The 27113-nt window shown below is 42.6% G+C and overlaps 1 protein-coding gene across 1 annotated transcript in view; it reads right to left on the reverse strand.

Moving 5' to 3' along the window:
• The window catches only part of LOC137370296 (regulator of G-protein signaling 22-like), a 163844-nt gene that overhangs the window by 99906 nt on the left and 36825 nt on the right, over positions 1 to 27113 (reverse strand). The window contains exons 6-8 of the mRNA XM_068032675.1: positions 21325 to 21562; positions 18082 to 18235; positions 5065 to 6100 (exon numbers count right to left, since the gene is read on the reverse strand). Coding sequence (XP_067888776.1) covers positions 5065 to 6100; positions 18082 to 18235; positions 21325 to 21562 — 1428 coding nt within the window. The remainder of the gene's footprint in view (positions 1 to 5064; positions 6101 to 18081; positions 18236 to 21324; positions 21563 to 27113) is intronic.

Consider the following 27113-nt stretch of genomic DNA (forward strand, 5'->3'; position numbering starts at 1 on the left):
AGTGACACACCCACATCTCACAGCTATTCAATCATGCAATCATGCCACATCACGCAAAGACATTGCACCACACTCACTGACACTCTTGCAGGAAAGGTGGCACACAACCAGAGGCAACAACAGCTAACTGGCAGAGGATAGGCATGTCTTTACCCTGGAGACGGTGGTCACCATTATTGGAGTGGCTGAGGCCATGGCCAGTGGCTGGGATGAAATCATCTAAGATGATGGTGTCCTCATACCCAATTCTCTTTCTCACATTCCTCTTGCCCCTCATCTCACAACCTCTTCTGATTTATCAGCTGGAGATGGTGTAATCATGCACCACCTTCCCCTTCCCCTCACCACAACCCTAAACTTGTGCCTTTCTCCTTTCAGATGCCCAAGCCTGCCAGGCAGTGGAGAAAGAGAAAAGGTTGTAAGAGTAGGAAGACAGTTATAAAGAAGAAACACTGTCACTTGCTCTCACACTCACAGCCACCAGTTCATATGCTGGCACTGGATCTACTTTAGAGGATGGCTTAGAGGTGGGATCTGCATGTGGTGAGACACCGGACATGAATGGCCTGCAGCCAGGTCAAGGGACAAGGGTAGTGCAGCTGCCAACTCACTGGAGGGTGAGGTGGCACACAGGTTTGGGTATAGAGGACTCAGATGAGCACTTCAGTAGGGCAGAGAAGGCTGATGGATATGCACAATGAAATGCTTGGTGCACTGGCAGGCCTGCCAGAAAGCCTTCTCTGGTCAATGTGGTTAATCTTGAGAAGCTTGGAGGAGCCTGGCACCAACTTTTCACAGGGCTATGTGTAGAGCTTGAAGCTCATCCTTTCCAGCATGGAAGTGGTAGCCAACTCCATTAGCACATTTGTGGACCCACCCATGATGTAGTGTCTGATGGCCAATGTCTCAACTTCCATTGCAGTGCAAGCAGAAGTCAAACTGTTTGGCTGCTACAGTGGAAGCTCAAGCTGAAGTCATGCAAGGTCAGCTTGCCGCCACGTAAGCCCATATCGAGATGGTGCAGCCTGAAGCAGAGCCTTCGAGGCCTGGAGCTGCTCGAGGTTGCCCCATCTGCTGTCTTACCCACTGAAAGTCAGCACCCTTCTCGCACCCCAGCTGCAGGAAGGAGCTGTGTTGGTTGCCTCCTCCCTTCCTCCTCCTCCCCCTCAGCTGTCAGCATAATAGTTGGTGGCAAGGGCTATGCCCTCATGATGGCAAGGTTGTGCAGCATACAGCAGACCACCATGAATCTTGACAAACACTCTGTCAAGTATATTGCAGGGCTCCTCCAGTGTGATACAGGCAGCGGAAGCATTGTTTAAGCATGCAATGGTCTGATCTATCACATTTCATGGTTTCTGTTATATGCTGCTGCCCATGTGTACGTGGGTGGCACACCAGAGTCATGAGCCATGTTGTTAAAGGATAGCCTTGTTGCCCAGTAGCCACCCTTTGGTTTGTCAGGGTGGCTCAAATGAAGATGGCACAGCGGACTGCTGTAGAATGAAGTCATCATAACTGCTGCCAGGATAACAGACAATGACCTGCATGAAATGCTACGTGTAGTTACACGGCAGCTGGATGTTGAAGGAGTGCAATCCTTTTCGGTTGTAGTACATCAAAGTTGACATGCACTACCCACACAATGACACGTGTGCAGTCAGTGGCACCCTACACAATAGGGAAGCCTTCAATCCTTGTGAAGCTTCACCTTCTGTTCTCTGACAAGAGAGAATGGAATGAGAGCCTCAGTGACTTCCCTTACACAACAGTGGACAGCAAACGGAGAGATCTTGCAAATATTGTCTACTCCAGCCTGGAAAGAATCAGTCGCATAAAAGTTTGTGGCCATTGTTACCCACATAACCACTGGCAATGCTGTCCTCGCCCTGCTCTGAGATTGCCGTTGTTGCAACAGCACGTGGCAAATTGCAGTGAGGACATCCTTAGTGAAACAGAGGCATTTAACACACTGTTCCTTGCTGAGGCTTAAGTAGGACACTGTGAACACCTGGTTGGATATGGCCTCCTGCTGAGAGCCCTTCTCCCCCTCCTCCATCCAGCAGCTTGGCCTGCTCTGTGACGCTTCTGCTCATTCTCCTTGTCATGCTGTAGTGCAAGGGGGATACACTATTGGACCCTGTGGTTGCACAGAGTGGTCGTGAAAAGAGTGCAGCATGCAAAAGTTGGGAGTTTGGTGAGAGTGGAAATTCGGTGCAGAGTGGGAAGGAGGTGCTGCTTTTTTGCCTCCAATACTTGTATTGGTTCATGTGAGCTTGAAACACTAAGTATTTAAAACATTTTTTGAGTGGTTAGTGCTTAGAGCAAGTTAGACTGTGGAAAAAGAAAAAACTACAACAAACTAAAAAGTAGAAATAAATAATCTGGACTAAGATATGGCAGAGTAGGTTGTTTGTCTGGACTGCAATATGTAGGAGTTTGAGAAGAGTGAAACTGTCCCGAGCGAACACATCTGCAGTCGATGTCTCTGTCTTAGATCTCTCCAGCTCAGTCATTTAGTTGGAGTGTAAGTTGGAGACACTCAGACGCATAAGGGAGGGGAAGCAGCACCTGGACAGTTTGCCCCAGACTTCAGTCACGCCTCATAGAAAGGCGTAGGTCCAGAATGGGGTTGGTGTGACCATTAGTGTGCAGAGTAAGGTGAACCCAGGTGAGATAGAGAACGAGGAACTGCAGAAACTGTTCCTACACAACGGGTACAATGTACTTGCTATCTGTGAGGATAAGGATAAAGATTTTCAGAGAGACAGCCAAAATATGGACCATGGCACCTTGAAGCAGGATGCTGTCTAAAGTGGGGGAGGAGGAGAAGGAGAGAAAGCCTAATGTGGCAGTTGTAGAATATTCAGTAATTAGGGGGACAATCCTTTGTAAGCAGGATTGAGAGTCCCACGTGCTATGTTACCTACATGGAGTCAGGGTGAGGGACATCTCAAACTGTCTTGAAAGGATATTGGAGAGGAAGGGGGAGGATCCATTCTTTGTGATCCATGTTGGGACCAACAACATAAGAAAGAATAGGCAAGAGGTCCTGTTTGGAGAGTACCATGATCGAGGAGCTAAATTAGAGAACAGGATCTTAAGGATAATAATCTCTTGATTATTACACATGACACATGCAAATTGGTGTAGGGATAAGCAGATTAGGGAGCTGAACACATGGCTGAAGCAATGGTGTGGGAAAGAGGGGTTCCATTTCATGGGACACTGGTACCAGTACTGGGACAGAAAGGAACTGTACCTTTGGGATGGGCGCCACCTGGCCGGCTGGGACCAAGGCCTTGACGGAATGGATAATTAGGGTGGTCACATGGACAAGACTCAATTTTAATTCAATTCTTGCAGAGCACCTGGGAATCTGACCCCAATTACTACATGAGAAATGACATCAGCTTCGAATTGGTTCTGTACTTGCTAATTGTAAAATTAGATGGTAGATTACTGTTGCCTGCTCCTTATGGTTTTTCCTGTTTCAAACCCCAGTTGTAGGTCCCTGGAGCTTTTACTCCAGAAGAAGGAACTTACATTTTCATAGAATCATAGAATACTATAGCACAAAGGAGACCATTTGGCCAATCGAGTCTGTGCTAGTTCTTTCAAAGAGAAGTCTAGTTAGTCCCACAACCCTGGTTTTCCCTCATATTCCTGAATTTTTTTCTCCTTAAAGGATTTATTCAATGCCCTTTTGAAAGCTACTATTAAATCTGCATCCACTGCCCTATTGGGTGGGGCATTCCAAATTCTAATCACTCATTGCATAAAAAGTTTTTTCTTATGTCACCTCTGGTCCTTTTGTCAATCACCTTAAATCTGTGCTCTCTGATATTTTGTAGCCCCTTATCTATGTCTTCCTAAAGTGCTCCACAATAAATTAATTACCTTTGAAGTGCAGTCACTGTTGTCATGAAAACAAACATGGCAGTCAATTTGCACACATCATGGCCTCACAAATGGCAATCAAGATGTGTGACCAGTTGATATGTTTTTGTGATGTTGATAAAAGAAAGTATTTTGTCCAGGCACAGGGAGAACTCCCTGCACTTCATACAGTGTTGTGAGATCCTTAACATCCACCTGAATAGTCAGACAGTTTAATATTGCATCCAAATAACTCTCCAATAACTCCTTTAGAGCTGCATTGAAGCATCAGCTTATATTCTGTGACCAACCTTCTGACTTAAACACCTTTCAATGTTTTACCATATAAATGCAAGTTGTTGTTGTTAAAGGGAGAGAGCTACCAACTGAATTCAGCTGGCACTTGACTCAAAGTCTAAAACATGCTAAACTCTTGCATGATTAATATCACATGTAAAGGTTACATTAAAAACATTTAGGTTTGCATTTCAGTTGAGAGCTGTTATATAGAAATAGTAACAATGCTGGTCCCCATTTTAAAAAATCTAGGGCTGGATTTTCAAATCGGGGTCGGGAACCCAACTCCTAGATAATTTCCAGGTCATGTGATGCAATCTTCAAATGCTCATGCCCTAACTGGACCGGAGGCAAGCTCACCGCCCAACTAATGGGACCGAGCTCTGCATGGAGGTGAGAGATGGAGCAGGAGCCTCTGAGGCAGATGGCAGCCATGACGGGACCTGCCGCTGCCTTGAAGAAGACAGAAGGCAAGAATTTGAGGGCCCAGCACACAGAGAATCGGCCAAATAGCCAAAGTACAGCATCTCATCTCGCAGCAAAATACTTGATGGCAAACATTTTTCCGTTGCATAAAAAATCTTTGCAGCTCCCCACATTGATCCCAACAGCTGTGCACTAACATGCACCAGACTGTTCAGGTCTGGCAATTCCCGCATTGAAAATCGCCTCCTGTCCCTGCCCGGCCCAATAACAAGCTCCTCAAGGAGCTTAATGGGCCGTTAATTAGAGGCGAATGTGTTCCCCCTTCCCACTTCTGCCCTCCTTTTGAAAACTGCCTCACGGTCCAGAGGCGTCAGGAGCCAGTGATTCCCTCTGCTTGTCCCTCTCTGCAATTGAAAATCCAGCCCCTTATGTGTAAGTTTGTAAGGCAAATCTCTGACTAACCTTTGCTTCTTTTTGCCATCTTTGATAGTCTTCAATCTTTCAAGATCCATCCACAGCCACCAGTATTTCTCACCAGCTGTTCCCTGAAGAAACTTCTTGAATTTTTCAATGCCTTTTCTGCTCTTGAAATTATAACTGTGACGTGGTGTCACATAGCAAATATCTCTGATATCATCTTCCTTATTAGAAGAATCAGATTCTGTACTTTCCTCACCCATATTTTCAGAGAAACCTTGAGTCTTTATATTATCATTCACTGCAGATGACTGCTGTTCATTCAGCTGAGTAGCTTGAGTCATATTAGACGTTGATGCTGTGTGAGTATCAATCTTTGCATTATTGTCCAAGTGAGTTTTTGTTTCATCAGGCTTCGAAGGGAGGTTGGTTTCAGTTCTTTGGGTTGCTGCTTTATCCTCTTCATGGATTTGTGTTTGATCATCGATGCTGACCTTCTCTTCATGGATTTGTGTTTGATCATCGATGCTGACCTTCTCTTCATGGATTTGTGTTTGATCATCGATGCTGACCTTCTCTTCATGGATTTGTGTTTGATCATCGATGCTGACCTTCTCTTCATGGATTTGTGTTTGATCATCGATGCTGACCTTCTCTTCATGGATTTGTGTTTGATCATCGATGCTGACCTTCTCTTCATGGATTTGTGTTTGATCATCGATGCTGACCTTCTCTTCATGCGTTGCTGCTTTACCATCAGTGCTGACCTGTTGTTTATGGGTTCCTGCTTTGTCATTGGTGCTGACCTCCTCTTTCTCTTTTTTTCTTTCTTCTTGGTTACGTTCAGTTTCACCCTCTGACTTTACTTCAAGGAAAACTATTTCTGATCCCTGTAAAGGGTACTCGGGGATGAATTCAAATAAGTTGTCATCCACAACCATTGGTTTGGAAAGACCTGGGACGCAATTGTCTTGTGCAGTGTTGAGATTTGCTCTGTGTGATTGCTGTCTGCTATTGTGGGATCCAACTGGCAGCTTTTGAGCTTCAACACTGAACATAATTTCCTCCATTACTGAAATACCTAGGGCAATTCAATATTAAGAAATGTAAATCATAGAACTAGAGAATGATACAGCACAGAAAAAGGCTTTGTGACCCATTGTGCCTTTGCCAGCCCTTTGAAGGAGCTATCCAATCTTTCCCACTGCTCTGTCCTTAATAGCTCTGCAATATTTTCTTTTTCAACTATTTACCTAATTCTCTTTTGAAAGGTATTATTGAATCTGCTTCCACCACACTTTCAGGCAGTGCATTCCAGATCATAACAACATGTTGTATAAAATATTTCCTCATGTCATCTCTGGTTCTTTTGTCAATCACCTTAAATCTGAGTCCTCTGGTTACCAACCCTTCTGGCACTGGAAACAACTTCTATTTATTTACTCTATTAAATTCCTTCATGATTTTGAACACCTCTATCAAATCTCCCCTTAACCTTTTCTAGTCGAAAGAGAACACCCCAGTTTCTCTAGTCTCTCCACTTTTATAGGAAAAGGGTAAGGATTCACTGGCAAAGTCATAGGCAACGCGACACATCCACTTTTCTCTGTATTTCTTTTAGAAATTGCTAGTCCCAGCAGGTCAGGACAACTTGAGGCTTAGTCTTTTCCACTAACCTTTGCAGTTGGGCTGGAGTGACAGGCAACCCTGCAACTCAAGCCTTATATTATCTGGTTTGGAAACAGATGTTCTATTAGTTGAACTAACTGACCTCATGCTTTTTGTACTAGCTAGATAATGCATTTATAGAGGTCCGAACAGCGAGTGGTTGAAAATGTTTTCAAAAATGTATAATTAGTAATTCATTCAGGCAATATATAATTTGACAGTATGTAGCCTTTACACAACGATCCTGGAATAAGTGAGTGGGGCTAATAAACAAATTATACATCATTATATTGCATGAGACACTTCCAGCCATGAATCACATAACCATATTTATTCATTTATACAAACATACTAAATTTGAAAAAAAACAGCAAAATATGCTGACCTTTTTTAACATAACATTTCTTTTGGCTAGTGTTTTAGAAATACAAATTTAACTTAATCTTTGAGAAACATACTCACAGATATCATTGTAAAAAATGGTTATGATTAGATTAGAGATACAGCACTGAAACAGGCCCTTCGGCCCACTGAGTCTGTGCCGAACATCAACCACCCATTTATACTAATCCTACACTAATCCCATATTCCTACCAAACATCCCCACCTGTCCCTATATTTCCCTACCACCTACCTATACTAGTGACAATTTATCATGGCCAATTAACCTATCAACCTGCAAGTCTTTTGGCTTGTGGGAGGAAACCAGAGCACCCGGAGAAAACCCACGCAGACACAGGGAGAACTTGCAAACTCCACACAGGCAGTACCCGGAATCGAACCCGGGTCCCTGGAGCTGTGAGGCTGCGGTGCTAACCACTGCGCCACTGTGCCGCCCTGATGTACCTATCTGCAGTATTTATACATTTTCAGTAAAGAAAATACTCTATCAATATTTGTTATGCAAAGGGTTGTTGAAATATCAAGTGGTTGGTGCACTGGTGCAGTAAATAATACTGCACTAGTGCACCATAACCACCATAAGTAAATTTCCATAAGTAAATAAGGGGACCTAATATATGTTTGAGGCCACCACCAAAAAGGTACCTTTGTTTAAAAAATGTGGAGCCAGAAGGATCATTGCTGGCCTCACTGCAGTGCCAAAGACTGTTGCCAGCTCTCTCTCCATCTCCTCCCAATCGCCCGCACAACATATGTTGGTATACCAAACATACCATGAACCAACTTGGTTGTAATCCCTCACATAATGAACTTGTTCCTAATTTTAGCAGGACCATTAGACAGATTTATTGGGCATGATTCTCCTCATTGCAAGAGAAGGAAATATCAGCTTGGTGTATCCTTGTACACCATTAAGCAGCTGGAATAGCACGAATAGGTCTTCAATCCACCTGTTCAGATCCTGAAATGGTGCAAGGTGTGGGAGGAAATGGAATGTGTCTATGTGTTTTGGGAGAGAATATACAAACTAATTAAAAATGGTTTATGTTTGTGCTGTAAGGTGTAGTATAATGTAATACAGGGTAGTTACTGGGCAGATTATGTAAATAGACTGTGAGCATCATCATAAGAAGTGATGTAATGTAATCAGTACAAACCTTGTGAAAGAGTTGTAGTGCAAGCCTTAAATGCAAGACCTGTATAAATAAACTCCTGTTATTTTAACCCTCAGACTCATACATATATATATAGAACATAAGAACATAAGAAATAGGAGCAGGAGTAGGCCATTTGGCCCCTCAGGCCTGCCCCGCCATTCAATAAGATCATGGCTGATCTGCCCCAGACCTCAACTCCTCTTTCGTGCCAGCTCCTCATAGCCCTCAATTCCCCAATATTTCAAAAATCTATCTACCTCCTCTTTAAATACTTCCAATGATCTAGCCTTCACAACTCTCTGGGGTAGAGAATTCCAGGCATTCACTACCCTCTGAGAGAAGAAATTCCTTTGCATCTCAGTTTTAAATGAGTGTCCTTTTATTCTGTATCTATGTCCCCTAGTTCGAGATTCCCCCACTAGTGGAAACATCTTCTCAACATCTGCCCTGTCAAACCCCCTCTGTGCTAAGTCAATAGTTATCAGAAAATTATATGGTGGCAGTAGAAAAGCGATTATAACAATGGAAAACCAAAGAAGAAGGTAAAAAATGGAAAAGTCTTTGCCTCTACCAGAAAACTTCGAGATTGTAGCTGGACCAAACCAAGCCGATGCATGGCCAAAATGGATCCAGAGGTTTGCAAGGTATCATACTGCATTGGGTCTCGCACGGAAGCCAGATGAAGAGGTCAGTACATTACCGTATGCTATGGGGGAATATGCAGATGACATCCTCATCACCCAAGGTATTGATGAAGAGAAGGCTACATATGAAGAAGTTATTAAGGCACTCAAGACTTACTTTAATGTGAAGAAAAATATCATCATGGAACATGTCAAATTTAATGGTGTACCTACCCCACATGGAATGCAGCGATTCAAGAAGGTGGCTCACCACCACCTTCTCAAGGACAATTAGGGATGGGCAATAAATGCTGTCCTAGCCAGCGCTTCCCATATCCCATAAAGGAATTAAAAAAATAAGCATACCCAGCAGAAAAGGGAGAGCATTGATTCATTTATCAATGATCTTTATAAACTCGCGGAGGATTGCAACTTCGGCAGCTTACGGAAAGAGCTGATTAAAGACCAGAATTGTGGTTGATGTATTAGACAATGCCCTTTTGGATCACCTACAGGCGAGGAATGATCTCACATTAACAAAAGCGATTCAGTTGAGCAGACAAGCAAAGGTTAGAGGTTTAACCGATTCGTTGTACAAGGGGACAGGGAGAGTCCGATCTCAAGAGTAACAGACTCCAGTGAATTCGGTAAGAAAACAAAAGGGAAACTTGGCAGTAAAAGATAAGAAAGGCGGGAAAAGCATCCAGATGTAGCAGCAACCAATTGCAGTAGGTGCGGCTGAGAGAAGCAAAAGCGGGAAAGTTGCCCAGGCAAAAAAAACAGAATGTTTTTCATGCAAAAAGAAGGAACACTTTCAGTCAGTGTGTCCCAGTAAAAAAAAAAGTGCTGAATATAATTAAAGGAAAATCCCAAGAGAACAAAAAGTTAATGAAGTACATGATGTAGAAAGTGTGGAAATACCTTTTTAAGGTGAAATCCGAGGAAACAATGAGAGTTGTTGGATGGCAGAAATTCTTGTGGAAGACAACACGACTAATTTTAAAATGGACATAGGAGCAGCACTTTCAGTATTATCATTCACAGAACCGTAGCTGAAAAAAAAAAGTCTCAAACCAACAGGTAGAAAACTATATGGGCCTGGAGGCATTGAGTTGAAGGTAATGGGAGAGTTAAAGTCAAGACTGAGTTACCAGGGAAAGGAAATTTCTGAGACCTTACATGTAATTAATAATCAAAGTTGTTCACTCTTAAGTAGGAAAGCTTGCATAGATTTACAACTCTCATATAGAATGGAAGAGCGCGAATATAAGGAAGACCAGCCAGAAAATTTAGAACTGGATTTCCAAAATTATTTAGAGGATTGGGGAAGTTAAAAACAGTTAAAACTGGACACTGTTATGGCCAGTTGAGGAGGAGGTCTCAGGCAACAGGGTTTATCCTTTTTTAAACAGTGATCGAACTTACCACCTCAGTGAGTGCTTGCTCCTGTTCCTCTAATATAATTGCCAAAGAACCAATCAGATAGCTTTTCTTGAGTTTAAACAAGAAAGATGTAAGTTAATATTCTTAACACTCTAAACAGGTTAAAATTACTAAAATATGCTATGCATTCACACACCCATTCCCACGAGAGACACACACACACAAATAGATTACAGAGGGAAAAGCAGCTTTGGTGGTTGGAGTAGAATTCGGAATAAATGGAATTTAAATACAGTTTCAGTGCCAGAGACTTTGGTTGAAATTGAAGTCCTCGTTGGGCCACATGCACAGTTTAAGCTTGCTTCTCAGGGCTCCGGAAGGCAGAAGAGGGCGGGGGTTTGATCCTTGTACCCAAGTTGTTGGTTGTGATGGTCTGTAGACTTGGCTTTACCAGTTGCAGCTGGGTCTTCTCTGGATCTATTCACTAAGTCTGTCCAAATTCCCTTGAAGCCACTTCCTCACAACACACATTCCCACCTAGTTTTGTGTCATCTGCAAACTTGGAAATACTACATTTGGTCCCCACAGCCAAATTATTGGCATATATTGTGAACAGCTGGGGCCCAAGCACTGATCCCTGTGATATCCCACTAGTTACAGACTGCCAATGCGAGAATGACCTGTTTATTCCTATTCTCTGCTTTCTGCCTGTTAGCCAATCCTTAAGGCATGCCAGTATATTACCTCCTATTCCTGGTACTTTAATTTTGCTAACCAATCTCCTGTGGGGGACTTTATCAAAAGCCTTCTGAAAATCCAAGTATACCACATCCACTGATTCCCCTTTATCAATTCTGTTAGTAACATCCTCAAAAAACTCCAACAGGTTCGTCAACCATGATTTTCCATTCATAAATCCATGTTAACTATGCCCAAGCAGATCATTATTATCCTAGTGTCCATTTATCACATTCTTTAGAATAGATTCTAGCATTTTCCCAATGACTAATGTAAGGCTAACAGGTCTGTAATTCCCTGTTTTCTCTCTCCCTCCCTTCTTAAATAGTGGAGTGACATTTGCGACTTTCCAATCTCACGGAACAGCTCCAGAATCTATAGAATTTTGGAAGATGATCACCAATGCATCCACTATCTCCATGGCTACCTCTTTCAACACTCTTGGCTGTAGAATATCAGGTCCTGGTTACTCCATTAAACTCAAAGGAGCTTGCAAAATTACCTTCAAGAGTACAGAGCTTCAGCTTAAGATTGTTGAGGTTTGACACAAAAACTAAAGCAGATGCTTTATCACATATTTCAGCAGCAAGACCAGAAGCAGGAGATATATTGTATCAAGAAAACACGATATGCCAAATGAGGAATTTTTAATTAATTGGTGGAAAATTTACATTAAACTTTTAATGGGAAAACCCCTGCGGTTAACTTTTTAAAAAAACTGGCAGCCAAGATGGCCACCGTAATTTGCATCTGAAACACCTTTTCATATTCAAAAGATCCACCTGGAGCCAGAGGTTTGAGTATCATGGACCCAGGACAATGGCTTGCCCTAAGTGATTGAATTACCTAATGCTGCTTCATTAGCATGACAGTCAAGGCAATTCTAACACCTTGACTTTGAAAGAGCAAACCCCTTCCAAGTGTAAATTGACATCATGGGGCCTGTGGAGCCAATTCCTAACCTTGAATTTCATTCGAAGATTTCAGAAAACCTGAAGCAGCCATGTGACGGTCTGTCCATCTCACAGGAAGCTCGCATTTTTTCTCTTGGACAGAGACAAGCAGAAACTCAGATGATGCAGCAGAAAAAGGCTATGTGCCTCCCTTTCTTTCTCTCTCTCTCCCCAGATAACCCAAATTTGAAAACTGTCTGACTGTGAATCCCGCCAAGCCTACAGATTGCTACAGAGAGAGACCAGGGAAAGGGAACCATCGACAAGCCTGACTCCAAGAAAGCCTTGAGCCAAGCAGGCCAACCACAATGTGCACTTTGGCCAGCCGAGAACTTCTAGAATGCAGCTTCAGCCGGAAGACTACCGAATCATCCACTCCACAGACTTTGTATTTAAGTTCCATTTTTTCTGGACTCTAATTTAATCACCAAATCTATTTTTCCTTCTGTAATCTATTTGTGTGTGTGATTTTCATGTGAATGTGTGCTTGTGAAGTGAATTTTTTTTAATATTTTCAATCGGTTTTGGATTATTAAGTATAATAAACTCACCTCTTTCTTGTTTAAACTCCAGAAAAACTGTCCGATTGGTTCTTTCACGATCACATTCAAAGTTAAAGGTAAACCACTCACTGAGGTGGTAAGCACAACCACGGCCACCAATGGTGAAGCAATTAAAATCCGGGATACTGAAGAAACCAGAATTAGAGGAGTGCAGATATCTCAGAGGGTTGTAGGGTGGGAGGAAATTACAGAGAGGGGCGAGGCCATGGAAGGATTTGAAAACATGGATTAGGAATTTAAAATTGAGGTACTGTCAGATTAAATGCCTGTGTATGTCAGCAAGCCCAGGAGTGGTACGAGTGCAGGAAACTTGATGTAGTTAAGATATGGGCAGCAGAGTTTTGGATGAACACCCAAAGGCAAGGATGAGAAAAGGCAGCAGCAGATGAGCTGAGGCAGGGTTGGAGTTGGCTGGTGTTACAGAGGTGGAAGTAGGCAGTCTTGGTGATGGAGCAGATATGTAATTGGAAACTCATCGAGGGGGTCAAACACAATACCAAGATTGCTAATGGTCTGACTCAGTTTCAGACAGTTGCCAGAGATGGAAAAGGTAGTCAGGGAAAGGAGCTTGTGGTGAGGACCAAAGACAATGGCTTCAGTCTTCCTAATATTTACCATGCATTAAGAGCCATATTCCACTAGACGTTAAGCTTAACAAAAAATTAGATGTGAGTAAACAGGGGAGCAAGAATTGAAAGCCATCTTGGAGCTTATTTCCATTTTTACTTTTGCTCTCCTAATCATCTTGCTCTCATTCTAAAATATGTCAACAGAAATTAGGCAAAAAGATGCATTGTAAGCCTTATTATAAGTCATGGGAAAGTTAATTGAAAGGGCATATGAATGAAATTGAGTTCTGAAACCAAAGCCTGATGTGAAATTAGTTATGCAAAAGAAGGGCAAGATTTCAAAGTGTCAACCTAATTCACACTTATTACTGCATAAAAATAATCTAACTCTTTTGATAATCAACAAAAATATGATATTGATGTGGAAAATTTAAATCTGCTTAATAAATTATAATTTTAACAAAATAATTTAATGGCAATATTTTATTAATCATGCAATCAAATTTGTATGCATAATACTTTTTAAAATATCAATTATAGATTGTTTGAAGGAAATGTATAAATAAATCAACTAGTGTGTCACATTAATGATGAAATGTAATATGATTTAATAATGAATTCATTGCACCAAACATGACAGCATTGCAAAACATTATTTCCTAAAAATGAATATATTTCATTCAGTACCAACATTTTAGAAAAACTTGGTACTCTTGAATTTTTTTTCACGGAATAGAACAGTTTACTCAGAGTGTGCTGTTTGTCTCTGTTAGATTAATTATCAAATTATTTTTTATGGTCACAGCACATATACGGTTAATATGTTACTGATTGATGTTTTTCCAAGTTACAAGAATATATGCTACAGCGTAGTGGTGTAGTGGTAATGTCACTGGACTAGTAATCCAGAGCCCAGGCCAATGCTCTGGGGACATGGGTTCGAATCCCACCCCTGCAGATGGTGAAACTTGAATTCAATTAATAAATCTGAAATTAAAAGCCAGTCTAATAGTGACCATGAACCCATTGTCAATTGTTGTAAAAACCCATTGGTTCATCAATGTCCTTTAGGGAAGGAAATCTGCTGTCCTTACCTGGTCTGGCCTACATGTGACTCCAAGCCACTCAGTGCAAGAGCAATTAAGGATGGGCAATAAATGCTGGCCTAGTCAGTGTTGCACACAGACAAATAAAAAAAAAAGCTGAGAATGCAAAGGGTCACTTCAGATAATTATTGCCTAGAAGCATTCATTAACACTTTTCCACTTAGATGCACTCCATCTGTCACTTTCGCACATATGCTCAATTCTCCTCTAAGCATTTGTTAGGACTTTTGTGCCTCAATTTGAAATTAATTGCACCTGAATTAAAAGTGAAGCTGAATGGCTGAGAGTGAGTTATCCTCCAACCCCCTGGCAAATCTTCCTGATCAAAGAGCAGATCAGCAAAACAACAGCCCGGAACTCTTTCCCTCTAAAGACTTGATTAGATGATGGGTATCAGAACTCCGGTAAAAGGCCGTAACAGCTAATGAAGACCAAGCCTTGCTACAGGCTGATGTGAATGCTATTTTGTTTAGAACACCTGTAGCAAAACTCAGGGCTGGTTTATCAAAACAGAGTTGGGAACCCAATACCCAGATGATTTCTGGGTCCTGACACCACATCTGAGCTGCGTCGCTCTCGCAATGCGATCTTCAAATGCGAATACCCTAACTGGGCAGGAGGTGGGACCAGCGCCCAATTAGTGACGCCAAGTGCTTCCAGGAGGTCGGACCTGCCTGCCTGGCACCAGAGGCAAAGGCAGGCGGCAGCCATGTTGGGGGCTGCCACTGCCTTACCAAGAAGAGCAGGCAGCTCCTCAGAGGGCCAATAAAATGAGCAGGTGAGGCAACAGTTCTTTAATAAGAAATTGTCCTGTGCTAGACCTGGCTCAAGATCCCTGTGGACCAAAAAGATTTGATCCTTAATAAACAAAGTTACCTCCTTGCCCGCTGTGAGCCCGGCAGCTGTGCACTATCATGCAACAGTCTGGTCGGGCTTGCCACATTCCTCTTTGAAGATTGCTGTGCAGAACCCCTGCCCTCTTCATGAGTTCCTAAAGGACCTCAATAGCCCCTTAATTGGAAATTGGAGGCAAGCGGCCTCCCCATTCCCACCCCCATGCCCGCACATTGAAAATTGCAGGTTGTCCTGAAAGCATCGGGTTCCGGAGACCACCCCTGGGACCGCAATTTTTAAATCACGTCCGCACCAGCTTTTGACCCCACGACCCTTTCAAAATTCAGCCCATGGACTCTTTTTCTGAATGTGATGGAGTTACGCTGCAAAATTCCAACCCAAATTTAACCAAACTGGACCTAAAGAAGAATGGCAGATATAGTAAACATAGAAAAGTTATGACACAGAAAGAGGCCATTTCGGCCCATCGTATCTGTGGCAGCTTAAAAAGAGCAGTCCAGCCTAATACCACTTTCCCTGTAGGTTACGGCACTTCAAGTGCCTATCCAAGTATTTTGAAATGCGAACAGGATTTCTGCCTCTACCACTCTTTCAGGCAATGAGTTCCAGACCTCACCACCCTCTGGGTGAAAACATTTCTCCACTCCTCTCTAATCCTTCTACCAATTATTTTAAATCTATGCCCCTTGGTTATTGACCTCTCTGCTAAGGGTGACAGGTCCTTCCCATCCATTTTATCTTGGCCACTCATAATTTTATACACCTCAATTAAATCTCTCCATAGCCTCCTCTGTTCCAAAGGAATAACCCCAGCCTATCCAATCTTTCCTAATAGCTAAAATTTTCCATTTCTAGTAACATCGTCATAAATCTCCTTTGTACCCTCTCTAGTACAATCACCTCCTGCTGCTAATGCGGTGACCAGAACTGCATGCGGTACTCTTAACTGCAATCTAACTAATGTTTTATACAGTTCTAACACAATCTTCCTGTTCTTATATTCTATGCCTTGGCTAATAAAGGAAAGTATGCCATATGCCTTCTTAACCATATTATTTACCTGTCCTGCTATCTTCAGAGATCTGTGGACATGCACTCCAAGGTTCCTCTATTTCTCCACACTTCTCAGTATTCTACCATTTATTTGTGTAATTAGTAGAAGCATTGGGTAAATTGGACATATTCAGCTGCCCAAGAAACCGTATGGATGAAATTGGTCTTCAATGAAATGGGTGATAGCAAATTGCAAGTGGTTTTATACTATTAGCTCAATTTTATCAACCCTCTAGAGGTAGGCTGGGAGGCTGGGGGGGGTGGCGGGGGCACTAGGGGGGTCATAAAATAGCAAGGGAAGGCAGAGGGGGTTGAGAGCCCATCGATTCCCGATGCCATTCAATTTTGTCAGGGGCAGGGGAGACCGAGGGTGGCCTTCTCGCCCAGAGGCCAATTGAGACCCTTAAGGGCTTCTTCCCAGCACCACTGGCATTTAACCAGCAGAGGGATGTCCTCTGCCACATGGACAGTCTGCCCAGTAATGCCAGGCAGCCTCCCTATGGGCTGGTGGGGGAGGACCTCCTATTTGGGCAACCTGTGGCCCATGAAGGGTCCCAGGCAGCAAAGGCCACCCCTGTTCCAACACCTACCCGCTGCCCTCAATAACCACACACCCCCACCCCACCCCTCGCCGGGGTATGCCTGACTGGCATTGGTGAACCTGTCCCCATTTACCTGCAGTCTAGGGCTCCACGGTTGCTCCTGGTCCTGGGCCGACTGCAGTACCACCACTCCCGGTGGTACCACTGAGCTGCTCGCTCTCTGATTGGCTGGTAGCTCTTAGGGGCAGGATCTTGTCTCTTAAAGGGAACGGCATCCCCAATGGTGGGCGGTTGATTGCCTGCCCGCTGTTGAATTTGGCCAGGGGTCCGATAAAGGGCCGAGGCAGGGTCGCACCCGCCCCCACCTCCCCCCCGCCTTCCAGCCCATCACTGGGGCCCCCATCAAAGAAATAAAATCCAGCCCCATGCCCGAAAAGAAGACTGCAGTGTAAAATGGTCTGGCAATTCGCTATCACCAAAGACCAATTTCACCAGGCATCTCTTTAAACTCTTTTGGATTGGTATAAAATTAGGCCTCATTGGTAAAATGATACTTTCTCAATTTTTGTTGAGTGGATCTGTATGACATTTGAATTGCAGAACATTTTGGCAATAGCACCTTTTAAATAGAGATTTAAGTTACTTAAGAAGTTTTAAAGCAACATTATTATAACATGCCATTGCTAGCAACAAATTCATGGTTCACTAAATCACCTGCAGGAAAATTATGTCACCCAAGATGTGTCTGGATGAGGTGTCAATAGCAGTGTAGCAATGCGGTCCAAATGCAGACTGGGTAACAGCTTTGCCGAACACCTCTGTTCAGTCCGCAAGCATGATCCAAAGATTCCTGTCACGAGCCATTTCAATTCTCTACCTTGCTCCCACTCTGACCTTTCTGTCCTTGGCCTGCTATAGTGTTCCATTGAAGCTCAATGCAAGCTCAAGGAACAACACTTTATATTTTGACTGGACACTTTACAGCCTTCTGGACTCAACACTGAGCTCAATAATTTTAGATTATAACCTCTGCCCCCATTTTTCTTTCTAAAGTTGTTTTTATTTTTGCTTTTTTTTCCCCCTCTTGTTTCTTTCTTAATCCCTTTACTTTGTGTTCGGATGGCTGCTATCCTGCCAGCCATCATCTAGACACATCTTTTGTTTCTTTATTTGTCCCCTGAAATCTTTTATCATTTAATATCTGCTGTCCTCCGTCCTATCACAAACCTTCCCTTTTGTTCTTCTTTCCCCTTCCCATCTTTCACTTGCTCAAACTCTATTAAATTTCTAACTTTTCACAGTTCTGGTGCAAGGTTACAGAACTGAAATGTTTTTCTCTCCACAGATGCTGCCTGACCTGCTGAGTATTTCCAGCATTTTCTATTTTTATTTCAGATTTCCAGCATCAGCAGTATTTTGCTTTTGTAAACTATAACCTTAAGTGTCTTACCAATTTTGTTGCTTTCCACAGACACCATGGAAGTTACAGAAGGATTTGTAGCTGCCTCAATGCCACTCCTAGTGTCACCTTCAGAAGGGATGTTAATTATTGGAATTTCTTCCCCTGCTTCTATCAACATTGCTTCAGTTTGGGGAACAGAAGCCTAAGGAGGCAAATTTGTTTCTTGTGATAATTATTTAGAACAATATTCTCAAAAGCAAGGTTATAATTGGTTATGCATTTGGTTAACAATATATGTGAAGTATTCATCTTCGGTAATAGCAGGAACTGAACAGAGTTGTGAGCAGCATAATTATGTTATGAGGATCTGGATCTTTGCTTTCTGCTTGTGAATGCTGAAAATTCTTTGCACTCTTCCCAATAATATGTCCTTCACTCCAGTCCTCAGTTCCTATCTGTCCACTTACATTGACTCCTTTCGAACCTCAAGAAAATCTATTCTTGTTTTCTTTCCCAATGTCATTAACCCTACGGCAGATGTGAACCACTTTGTACAATGACATTGCCATCATGTAAAAGGATAAACCTATCCAGATGATCACACTCTATGAAAATAACCATCATAATGATTCAATGACTAGCATGGGTATGTATAATCGATTATAGCCCCAAATTTCCTCACGGCCACTGAAGTTGCCGAAGTACCAATTCTGGCAGAGTGGAACTGGAGGGGCAAGTCGAGAAATGGAGTGGGGACCAAGTAATGCTGTGTCTCCATCCCAAGGATCATCAACATCGAATTCCTGTTGGGACAAGTGTGGGCAGGCAATAGGCTGCAGAACCGATGGAATGGTGTAATCCATCGAATGTACTGTAGCTCTCACCTCCTCTGCCCCAGTCATATTCTATGCTGGCAAGATAATGTCATTCAGTACAATGAAGGACTCGTGTGTACAAGAATAGTGGAGTTTAGGGTGTTTTTCTTTTAAGAAGAGTTTTGAAAAGGGTCAGTACCTGAGTAGGAGAAACATTTTACAACATCAGTCAGCATGGAGGTCACAAAGGTGAGTTCAATGGTTTAGTGACAGTTGGGGGGGTCAAGTGCCATGAAGCGGGATGAGGTGAGCTCAGAAAGGGCATGAGGGGACATGGAAGAGAAACTAGAGAAACACGGGGGTTCGCAGCTAGCAAAGGGAGCCTGGGGAGGTTTGATTTGGTAAGCAAGCAGAAGGGGAGGAAGCAGCAGAGGCAGCTGAACAGATGGCTCAATCCAAATAACAAAGACCACCATGAGCTCCTTGCACTTGTTGTTGAAGGTGAGAGTGGAGGTCACAGGGAAGAGGCATTTAGGAAGATGGTTGCTAATGGAAAAAATAATAACTCAGGGATTGCCTTTCTCTCCAGGATGTTGCTGGGGTAGTTTGGAGTTTTGGCATAAGAGAGTGAAGCCTGATAGCATTTGATATGATCCACCCAGATGATGGATGGCTAAACCACTTGGGGTCAACTCACTGATGCCATAATTTGTAAAGTACTGCTGCTGTCTTACATTAGTGTGATGCCAATGGAATATTTGTTGTTGGAGGTCCCGTCTTTTGGATGATGCTTTAAACCAAAGTCCTGTCTACCCTCTCAGCTGAATGTAAAATATCCCATGGCACTAATTGAGGAACAGTACTGGTATAGTCCCAATGCCTTGGCTAACAGTTATCTCTTAATAAGCACCACTGAAATCATCTGGCCATTTACCTAATTTCTGTTAGAGGGATATTGCTGTGCACAAATTAGCAGCGGTGCATCTTGCATGACAACAAGAATAATATTGCAAAAGTACTGTATTGACTGTGAAGCACTATTTGACATTGAGGTTAGAAAAGGTTCTATATAAATACACGTTCTTTCTTTGGTGCATCAGTCATGCAGTTTTTCATTGCAACATTTTGCTCCCCCACCCAGTTGGCACCCAAGATTCCTCAACACTGGTTGAGACACCCATTTGTTGTAATACATATGTTTATGTGGCTGGGGAAGAAGTTATAGTTTGATGCTGAGGTTCGCAATCCATTCAATGGTTTCAGCTGATGCCGTGTGAATGGTTGTGATGGCACCAGGAATGGATCTCTCAGGGCAAGAGTTCAATATGTGGATGATGGTCTGACTTGGATGGCCACAGTCACAATTCGAGCTGGACCTCATGTTCCACTTGTGGAGCAAGTGGCCACATCCTCCCTGGCCCATCCTCAAGTGGTTGAGGGTTGTCTAGATTTTCCGTGGGAGGTTGAAATCTGGGACTTCATTTCTCAGGTCAGTTACCAGGTTGCGGTTGGTGATGTTAGTGGTCAACCAGCAGGTGCACCATTGAGAGATGGGGCTGTCGTCAGTTTGTAGGGTGTGGAGTGTGTTCCTGTAGGGGCTGCAAGATTTCAGGCGAGTGCATGTTTTTTTTTGAGGTCCTGTATCAATGGGAATGCTTCATTAAATGTCAGCCGGTGGTGTTCTTTGAGGAGAATGTTTCCCCTGCAGACATCAGGAGGTTCAATGTGTGCTAGCACAGGAAGCCACTTGAGCTGTGTTGGTCTCAATGTTCCATGAATAATCCTCATGATTTCCCAGAGGTGGATATCTACCATGTTTGGGTGGCAGCTCCTGAGCCAGCTTGAGCAGCAGTACTGGATTGGGTAGACAAGTGAGAGTGAAGCAGTGCGTAATGAGTTGGCTCTGCTGCCCCAGGTGGTACCCTCCAGTTTCCTTATGAGATTCACTCTCGTCTTGACTTTGGCTCTGGTGTTCTGGAGGTGTTTCCGGTAGGTTAATGTACAGTCAAGAGTGATGCCAAGGTATTTTGGCGTTGGGTTGTGGGTGAGTGGTCGGCTGTAGACTGGACTTGAAGTTCTTCCCTGGCCTTTGTATTGTTCAGGTGGAAGGCTGAAATGACAGTCTTGGTGGGATTTGGTCGGAATCTCCCCGCTACCCCCAGAACTCCAGTAGGATCAGTCTCTCACTCCCTGGTGGATCGCAATTTCTGCTTTCCCAGTTACTGTGGTGGATAGTCAAGACCTATGTATTCCTCTATTATATACTTGTGTGACACCTAATCTATCTTTGTGCATAATTATGAACACCTTTGTTCAAATTACTTTGAAAATCCAAAATAAGCAGGTATTTTAAATTGAACAAATCTCTTGAAAATCTAGATTTTATGACAATTGTCAGAATTACATTTTTGTTGGCATTTACTCCATTATTATACTATAAGTGTAAGATTAAGCTTAAATTCAAAAACAGAGCCACCGTTCGATGACTTAGCAACACAGATGTCATTGGCAAACTTGCCTCGCTGTGCACTGACACCAGATCATTTCCCTCTTCATGGTCGATATACACCTCTTCTGTGGTAGCTTCAACCTCGTCTACAATTTTAGACATGGGTTCTTCTTCTTTTTCAATATCCCATGGGCGGTAAGCAGGATCTATTTGTGGTATACCAGGTCCAGTGCTGCATTCTAACTGAGACAGCAACTTTGCAAGCCTGTAATTGATATTAAGAACAAAGACATCGTCAAGCAGATGATATTTATGTGACTAAAAACAATTCCTTTCTTTTTTAGATACTAAACATCAACAAACTACTTTGTGCAACATTATATATTTACAATTTCTCTCTTTACAGTACAAATATGAATAATGCCTGAAGTTAAATTTAGTGATATGCCACACTGCAGGAGAGAGCAAAATATTAAATTGTATTCACGATTGTAATGAGCTCTGTAGGAGCTACAATATACTGTGAGAGTAATTCATGATGTATAAATAATTATTCATTCTGAAAGAATAAAGCCAACATTTTAAAGCTGTTCAAAGTTTCTTATCTAGTTGGAGAGGAGCATGGTGAAGGAGTTTTCTGATGCTGTTTACTGACCCATGAGCCATTGTGTTTTGAGTACGTTCTCAAATTATTATAGTTAAAATTTTCCACACAATTGGTTCACAATATTAAAAGCTGTTTGAAATTTATTGCCATGTTGCTGTAGGGATTAACTTGTTCTATTACTGGAGTCTATAATTAAGGATAGAGGGACTGAACATCTTAAAAGTTTTCAGCTCATTGAAAGAGCCAGCATGGGTTTGTAATGGGTAGATCAAGCCTGAAGCCTGGATGAATTTTTTGAAAAGGTGACTAAAATAGTGGACAAGGAAATGTCCTTGGATATTATTTATATGGACTTCCAGAAAGGATTCAATAAATACTTCTTAAGAGATTGTTAGCTAAAGTTGATGGAGGTGGAATTGAAGGCAAATTATTGACATAGTCAGGAAGTTGGCTGAGTGGCAGGAGTCAGAGTAGGGATAATGGGTAGATACTCCAATTGGCAGGATGTGACTAATGGGGTCCTGCAAAGATCTGTGTTGGGGCCTCAACTATTCACCAACTTAGATGATTGGATAGAAAGCCACATATCCAAGTTTGCTGATGGCACAAAGATAGGTAGCATTGTAAGCAGTGAAGACGGAAACATAAAATTATAAAGTGATAGTAATAGATTAAGTGAATGAGCAAAACATTGGCAAATGTATTTCAATGTAGGCAAGTGTGAGGTCATTCATTTTGGACCTAAAAAGGACAGATCAGAGTATTTTTTAAACGGTGAACAGCTAGAAATAGTAGCGGTCCCAAGAGACATAGGGGTTCAGGTATACAGATCATTAAAATATTATGGGACAGAAAATAATCACAAAGGCGAATGAAATTCTGGCCTTTATATCTAGGGAACTAAAATACAAGATGGTAGAAGTTATCCTTTTGGCTATACACAGCCCTGGTCAGACTGCACCTGGAGTACTGTGCTCAGTTCTGGCACCACACCTTAGGAAGGATATATTGGCCTTGAAGGGAGTGTGCAGTGTAGATTTACCAGAACGATACCTGGACTTAAAGTTAAATTATGAGGAGAGATTAAACAAACTAGGGTTGCATTCCCTGAAATTTAAAGGGTTAAGGGGTGATTTGAGCAAAGTTTTCAAGGTATTAAGGGGAACTGATAGGGTAAATTGAGAGAAACTATTTCTGCTGATTGAGGACTCTAGACCTAGGCAACATAGCCTAAATATTAAAGCCAGGCCTTTTGGGAGTGAAGTTAGGAAATACTTCTACAGCAAAGGTGCTACAAGTTTGAAACTCTCTTCCACAAATGGCAGTTAATGTTAGGTCAATTGTTAATTGTGAATCGGTAATTAATAGATATTTTTTAACCAAAGGTATTAAAGGATATGAGATAATAGCAGATGTATGGAGTTAGTTCACAGATCAGTGATGATCTCATTGAATAGTCTCGAGGGGTTAAATGGCCTCCTCCTGTTTCTATGTTCCTATGTTCTTATGCTTTAATGGTTCATGAGAAGGACATTGTGAATAAATTTGGTATATTTCATTGCACTTGTGAAGTATAATTGAATAATACATTAATTTGTTTTCAATACCTTGCCCATATTGTTAGTTCCATATATTTTATTTATTTTTTATTTTTATTTAGAGATACAGCACTGAAACAGGCCCTTCGGCCCACCGAGTCTGTGCTGACCAACAACCACCCATTTATACTAATCCTCCATTAACCACGTATTCTCTACCACATCCCCACCATTCTCCTACCACCTACCTACACGAGGGGCAATTTACAATGGCCAATTTACCTATCAACCTGCAAGTCTTTGGAGGTGGGAGGAAACCAGAGCACCCGGCGGAAACCCACGCAGACATTCTCTATAGCATTCAAGTGTCAGCCATGGCTCAGTTGGCAGCACTCTCATCTGTGATTCACAACATTCTGAGTTTAAGTCCCATTCCAGTTCTTGAACACAAGAATCTATGCTGACACTCTAGTGCAGTACTGAGGGAGTGCTGCATTTTTGGAGGTGCAATCTCTCAGATGAGATGTTAAACTGAGGCCCCATCTGCCTGTTTGGGTGGATGTAAAAGTCCCCATGGCACTATTTCAAAGAAGAGCAGGGGAGTTATCCTGGTATCCTGGCCAATATTTATCTTTCAATCAACATCACAAAACAGATTATCTGGTCATTATCACATTTCTGTTTGTGAGAGTTTACTGTGTGCAAATTGGCTGCCACATTTCCTATATTACAACTACACTTCAAAAGCACTTAATTGGTTGTAAAGTGTTTTGAGAAGTCTGGTGGTCATGAAATGTTTTTTATATTCGTTCATGGGATGTGGGCGTCTCTGGCTAGGACAGCATTTATTACCCATCCATAATTGCCCTTGAGAAGGTGGTGGTGAGCTGCCTTCTTGAACCGCTGCAGTCCATGTGGGATATGTGCGATATAAATGCAAGTCTTTCTTTTTATATGGCTGTGATGTCCTGTATCTGGTTGAGAATCATATCTAAGAGTTCTGGAGAAAGGGTGTAGGGTATTTTCTTCTTTTCATTTTGATGGAAAAGTAGATGGGGTCAATCCTTGCCCAAAGAGTTGAGCTATTCTGAGGGAAGGGTCTCATTTACATGAGACTAGTGAGCTATGAGTACTATTCCAGCACTCTCATTGGTTGCAGAAAAAAAGGGGGAGTTGTGAATTCTGGAAGCTCCAATGCAGAGTCAAATCAAAATGGTATTCTTTGGAGGGGAGAGATCATTGTGGGGGGGGGGGGGGGGGGGGTGTGCCAGCTGTAGGTCAGAACTTTTATGTGGGACCAGGAGGAGCATAGAAATCACAGAAAGTTTAAGGCACAGAAAAAGGCCACTTGGCCCATTGTGTCTGTGCCGGCCGAAAAATGATCCACTTATTCTAATCTCACCTTCCAGCATTTGGTCCATAGCCCTGCAGCTTACGGCACTTGCGGTGCTTAGCCAGACTCCTTTTGAATGAGTTGAGGGTCTCTGCCTCAACTATCCTTTCAGGCAGTGAGTTCTAGACCATCACCACCCTCTGGGTGAATCACCACCCTCTGGGTGGTCACTCTAGCATTTTATAGACTAGCCTCTGATTAAACCATCTGGCACCAAACAGACATCCTCCACCCACTGATACGTAAAGATTGTGTCAAGGTCCCAAAGATCAGAGAATCCCAAATAGCACATTTGATTGAGGCTTCAGCCTGAAACAGGTGGGCACCAGGGCAGCCAATGGAGTGGCTTCCAGCAAAATGGTGGTGGATGGAAATGGAGCAAGAATGGGGCAGTTCCAGGGGATCCTGGATAACCATAAGTGGAGGAAGTGTTGTCAGTTGCAGCAGCTTGAGCTCTGGGTTTCGGAACTTAAGCAGCAGCTGGTGTCACATCAGAGGGATGTGGCCCTGCAGAAAGAGTTTAGTAAGCTAGGTAAGAAATTAGCAAGCAGGACCTCAAAAGTAGTAATCTCTGAATTGCTCCCAGTACCACTTGTATGTGAGTATAGAAATAGGAGGATAGAGCAGATGAATGCATGGCTGGAAAGATGGTGCAGGAGGGAGATCTTTAGATTCCTGGGACACTGGGACCAATTCTGGAGAAGGTGGGGCCTGCACGGGCCAGACAGGTTGCATCTGAACAGAACTGGGACAAACTTCCTTGCGGGGCGATTTGCTAGTGCTTTTGAGGGGGTTTAAACTAATTTGGCAGGGGTGTTGGAACCAGGAGCAAGTATTAGAGAGGAATACCAATGTGCACAGAATACTGGTAGAGATAGATAGCACTAGAGAAGGGAATAGTAAGTTATTAGGTGGGGTCAGAGTAAGGGAGAAAGTAATAAAGTCTAAATTAGGGTTAATGTGCATATATGTGAATGCACGAAGTGTTGCTAATAAGTTTGAGAGTTACAGACGCAGATTGCCTTGTGGAAATATGATATTGTGGCTATAACAGAGACCTGGCTCAAAGAAGGGCAGGGCTGGATGTTAAATTTTCCTGGATACAGGTGTTCAGGAAAGATAGGAAAGGGAAAAAAGGGGGAGGGGTGGTGGTGTTGATTAAGAAGACCATTGCAGTGCTGGAGAAAAAGGATGTCCCAGAGGGGCCGAGGACAGAATCTATTTGGCTAGAGCTAAGAAACAAAAAAGGTGCAGTTACATTTGCTCGGTATTGTCCATAGGCCGCCAGCTAGTGGGAAGGATGTAGAGGAACAAATTTGCAAGGAGATTACAGAGAGGTGCAAAAATTATAGGGTAGTAATATTAGGGGACTTTATCCAAACATAGACTGGGATAATAGTGTAAAGGGCAGTGAGGGGCAAGAGTTCCTAGAGTGTGTTCAGGAAAATTTTTTACAGCAGTATATTTCTAGTCCAACAAGAAAGGTAGCACTGCTGGACCTGATTCTTGGGGATGAGGTGGGCCAAATGGATCAAGTGTCAGTAGGAGAACATTTAGGGGACAGTGATCATTGTATCATAAGGTTTAAGTTGACTATGGAAAAGGACAATGAACAATCCAGAGTAAGCTTAATGAACTGGGGGAAAGCCAACTTTAATGGGGTAAGAACAAGCTGGGGCGAATAAGCTGGAGTCAAAGTTTGGCAAGAAAAGAGGTAACTGAACAATAGGCTACCTTCAAAGGAGAGATATTTCGGGCACAGTCAAGGTAAGTTCCCTTGAAGGGGAAAGGTACAGTAAACAAATTCAAGGCTCCATGGATGCCATAAGAGATAGCGATTAAGATAAGAAAAAGTGTGCTTACGACAGATAGAAAATACTATTGAGAACCTTTCTATAGGCATATAAATAGTAAAAAGGTGGTAAAAGGTGCAGTGGGGCCTACTAGGGACCAAAAAGGGGATTTCACCACAATAAAGTGTACATTAGTTCAAACTTATTGAAAACAAGATTATCATTGTGCAAGGTAAATACTACCACAACAATTTTAGTATAAGGGTATCAAAGGGTTAATCTCGAGAGAATGTAATGATTACCACCCACCCGGATGAGGTAAGAGATCATGTGGGAGAGACTTGAGAACAGGTACAGTGTGGCTTTAAAGGAGACACACAGGCTAATGTGGGGAGTATATAGTGTTACAAGAGGTTTTATTTTTGTACTAAAACCTTAGAATTCTGTGTATTTTAGAAAACTGAAAAAAGGATTTTCAGTAGACT

The sequence above is a fragment of the Heterodontus francisci genome, chromosome 5, assembly GCF_036365525.1.
Source record: "Heterodontus francisci isolate sHetFra1 chromosome 5, sHetFra1.hap1, whole genome shotgun sequence".
Lineage (NCBI taxonomy): Eukaryota > Metazoa > Chordata > Chondrichthyes > Heterodontiformes > Heterodontidae > Heterodontus > Heterodontus francisci.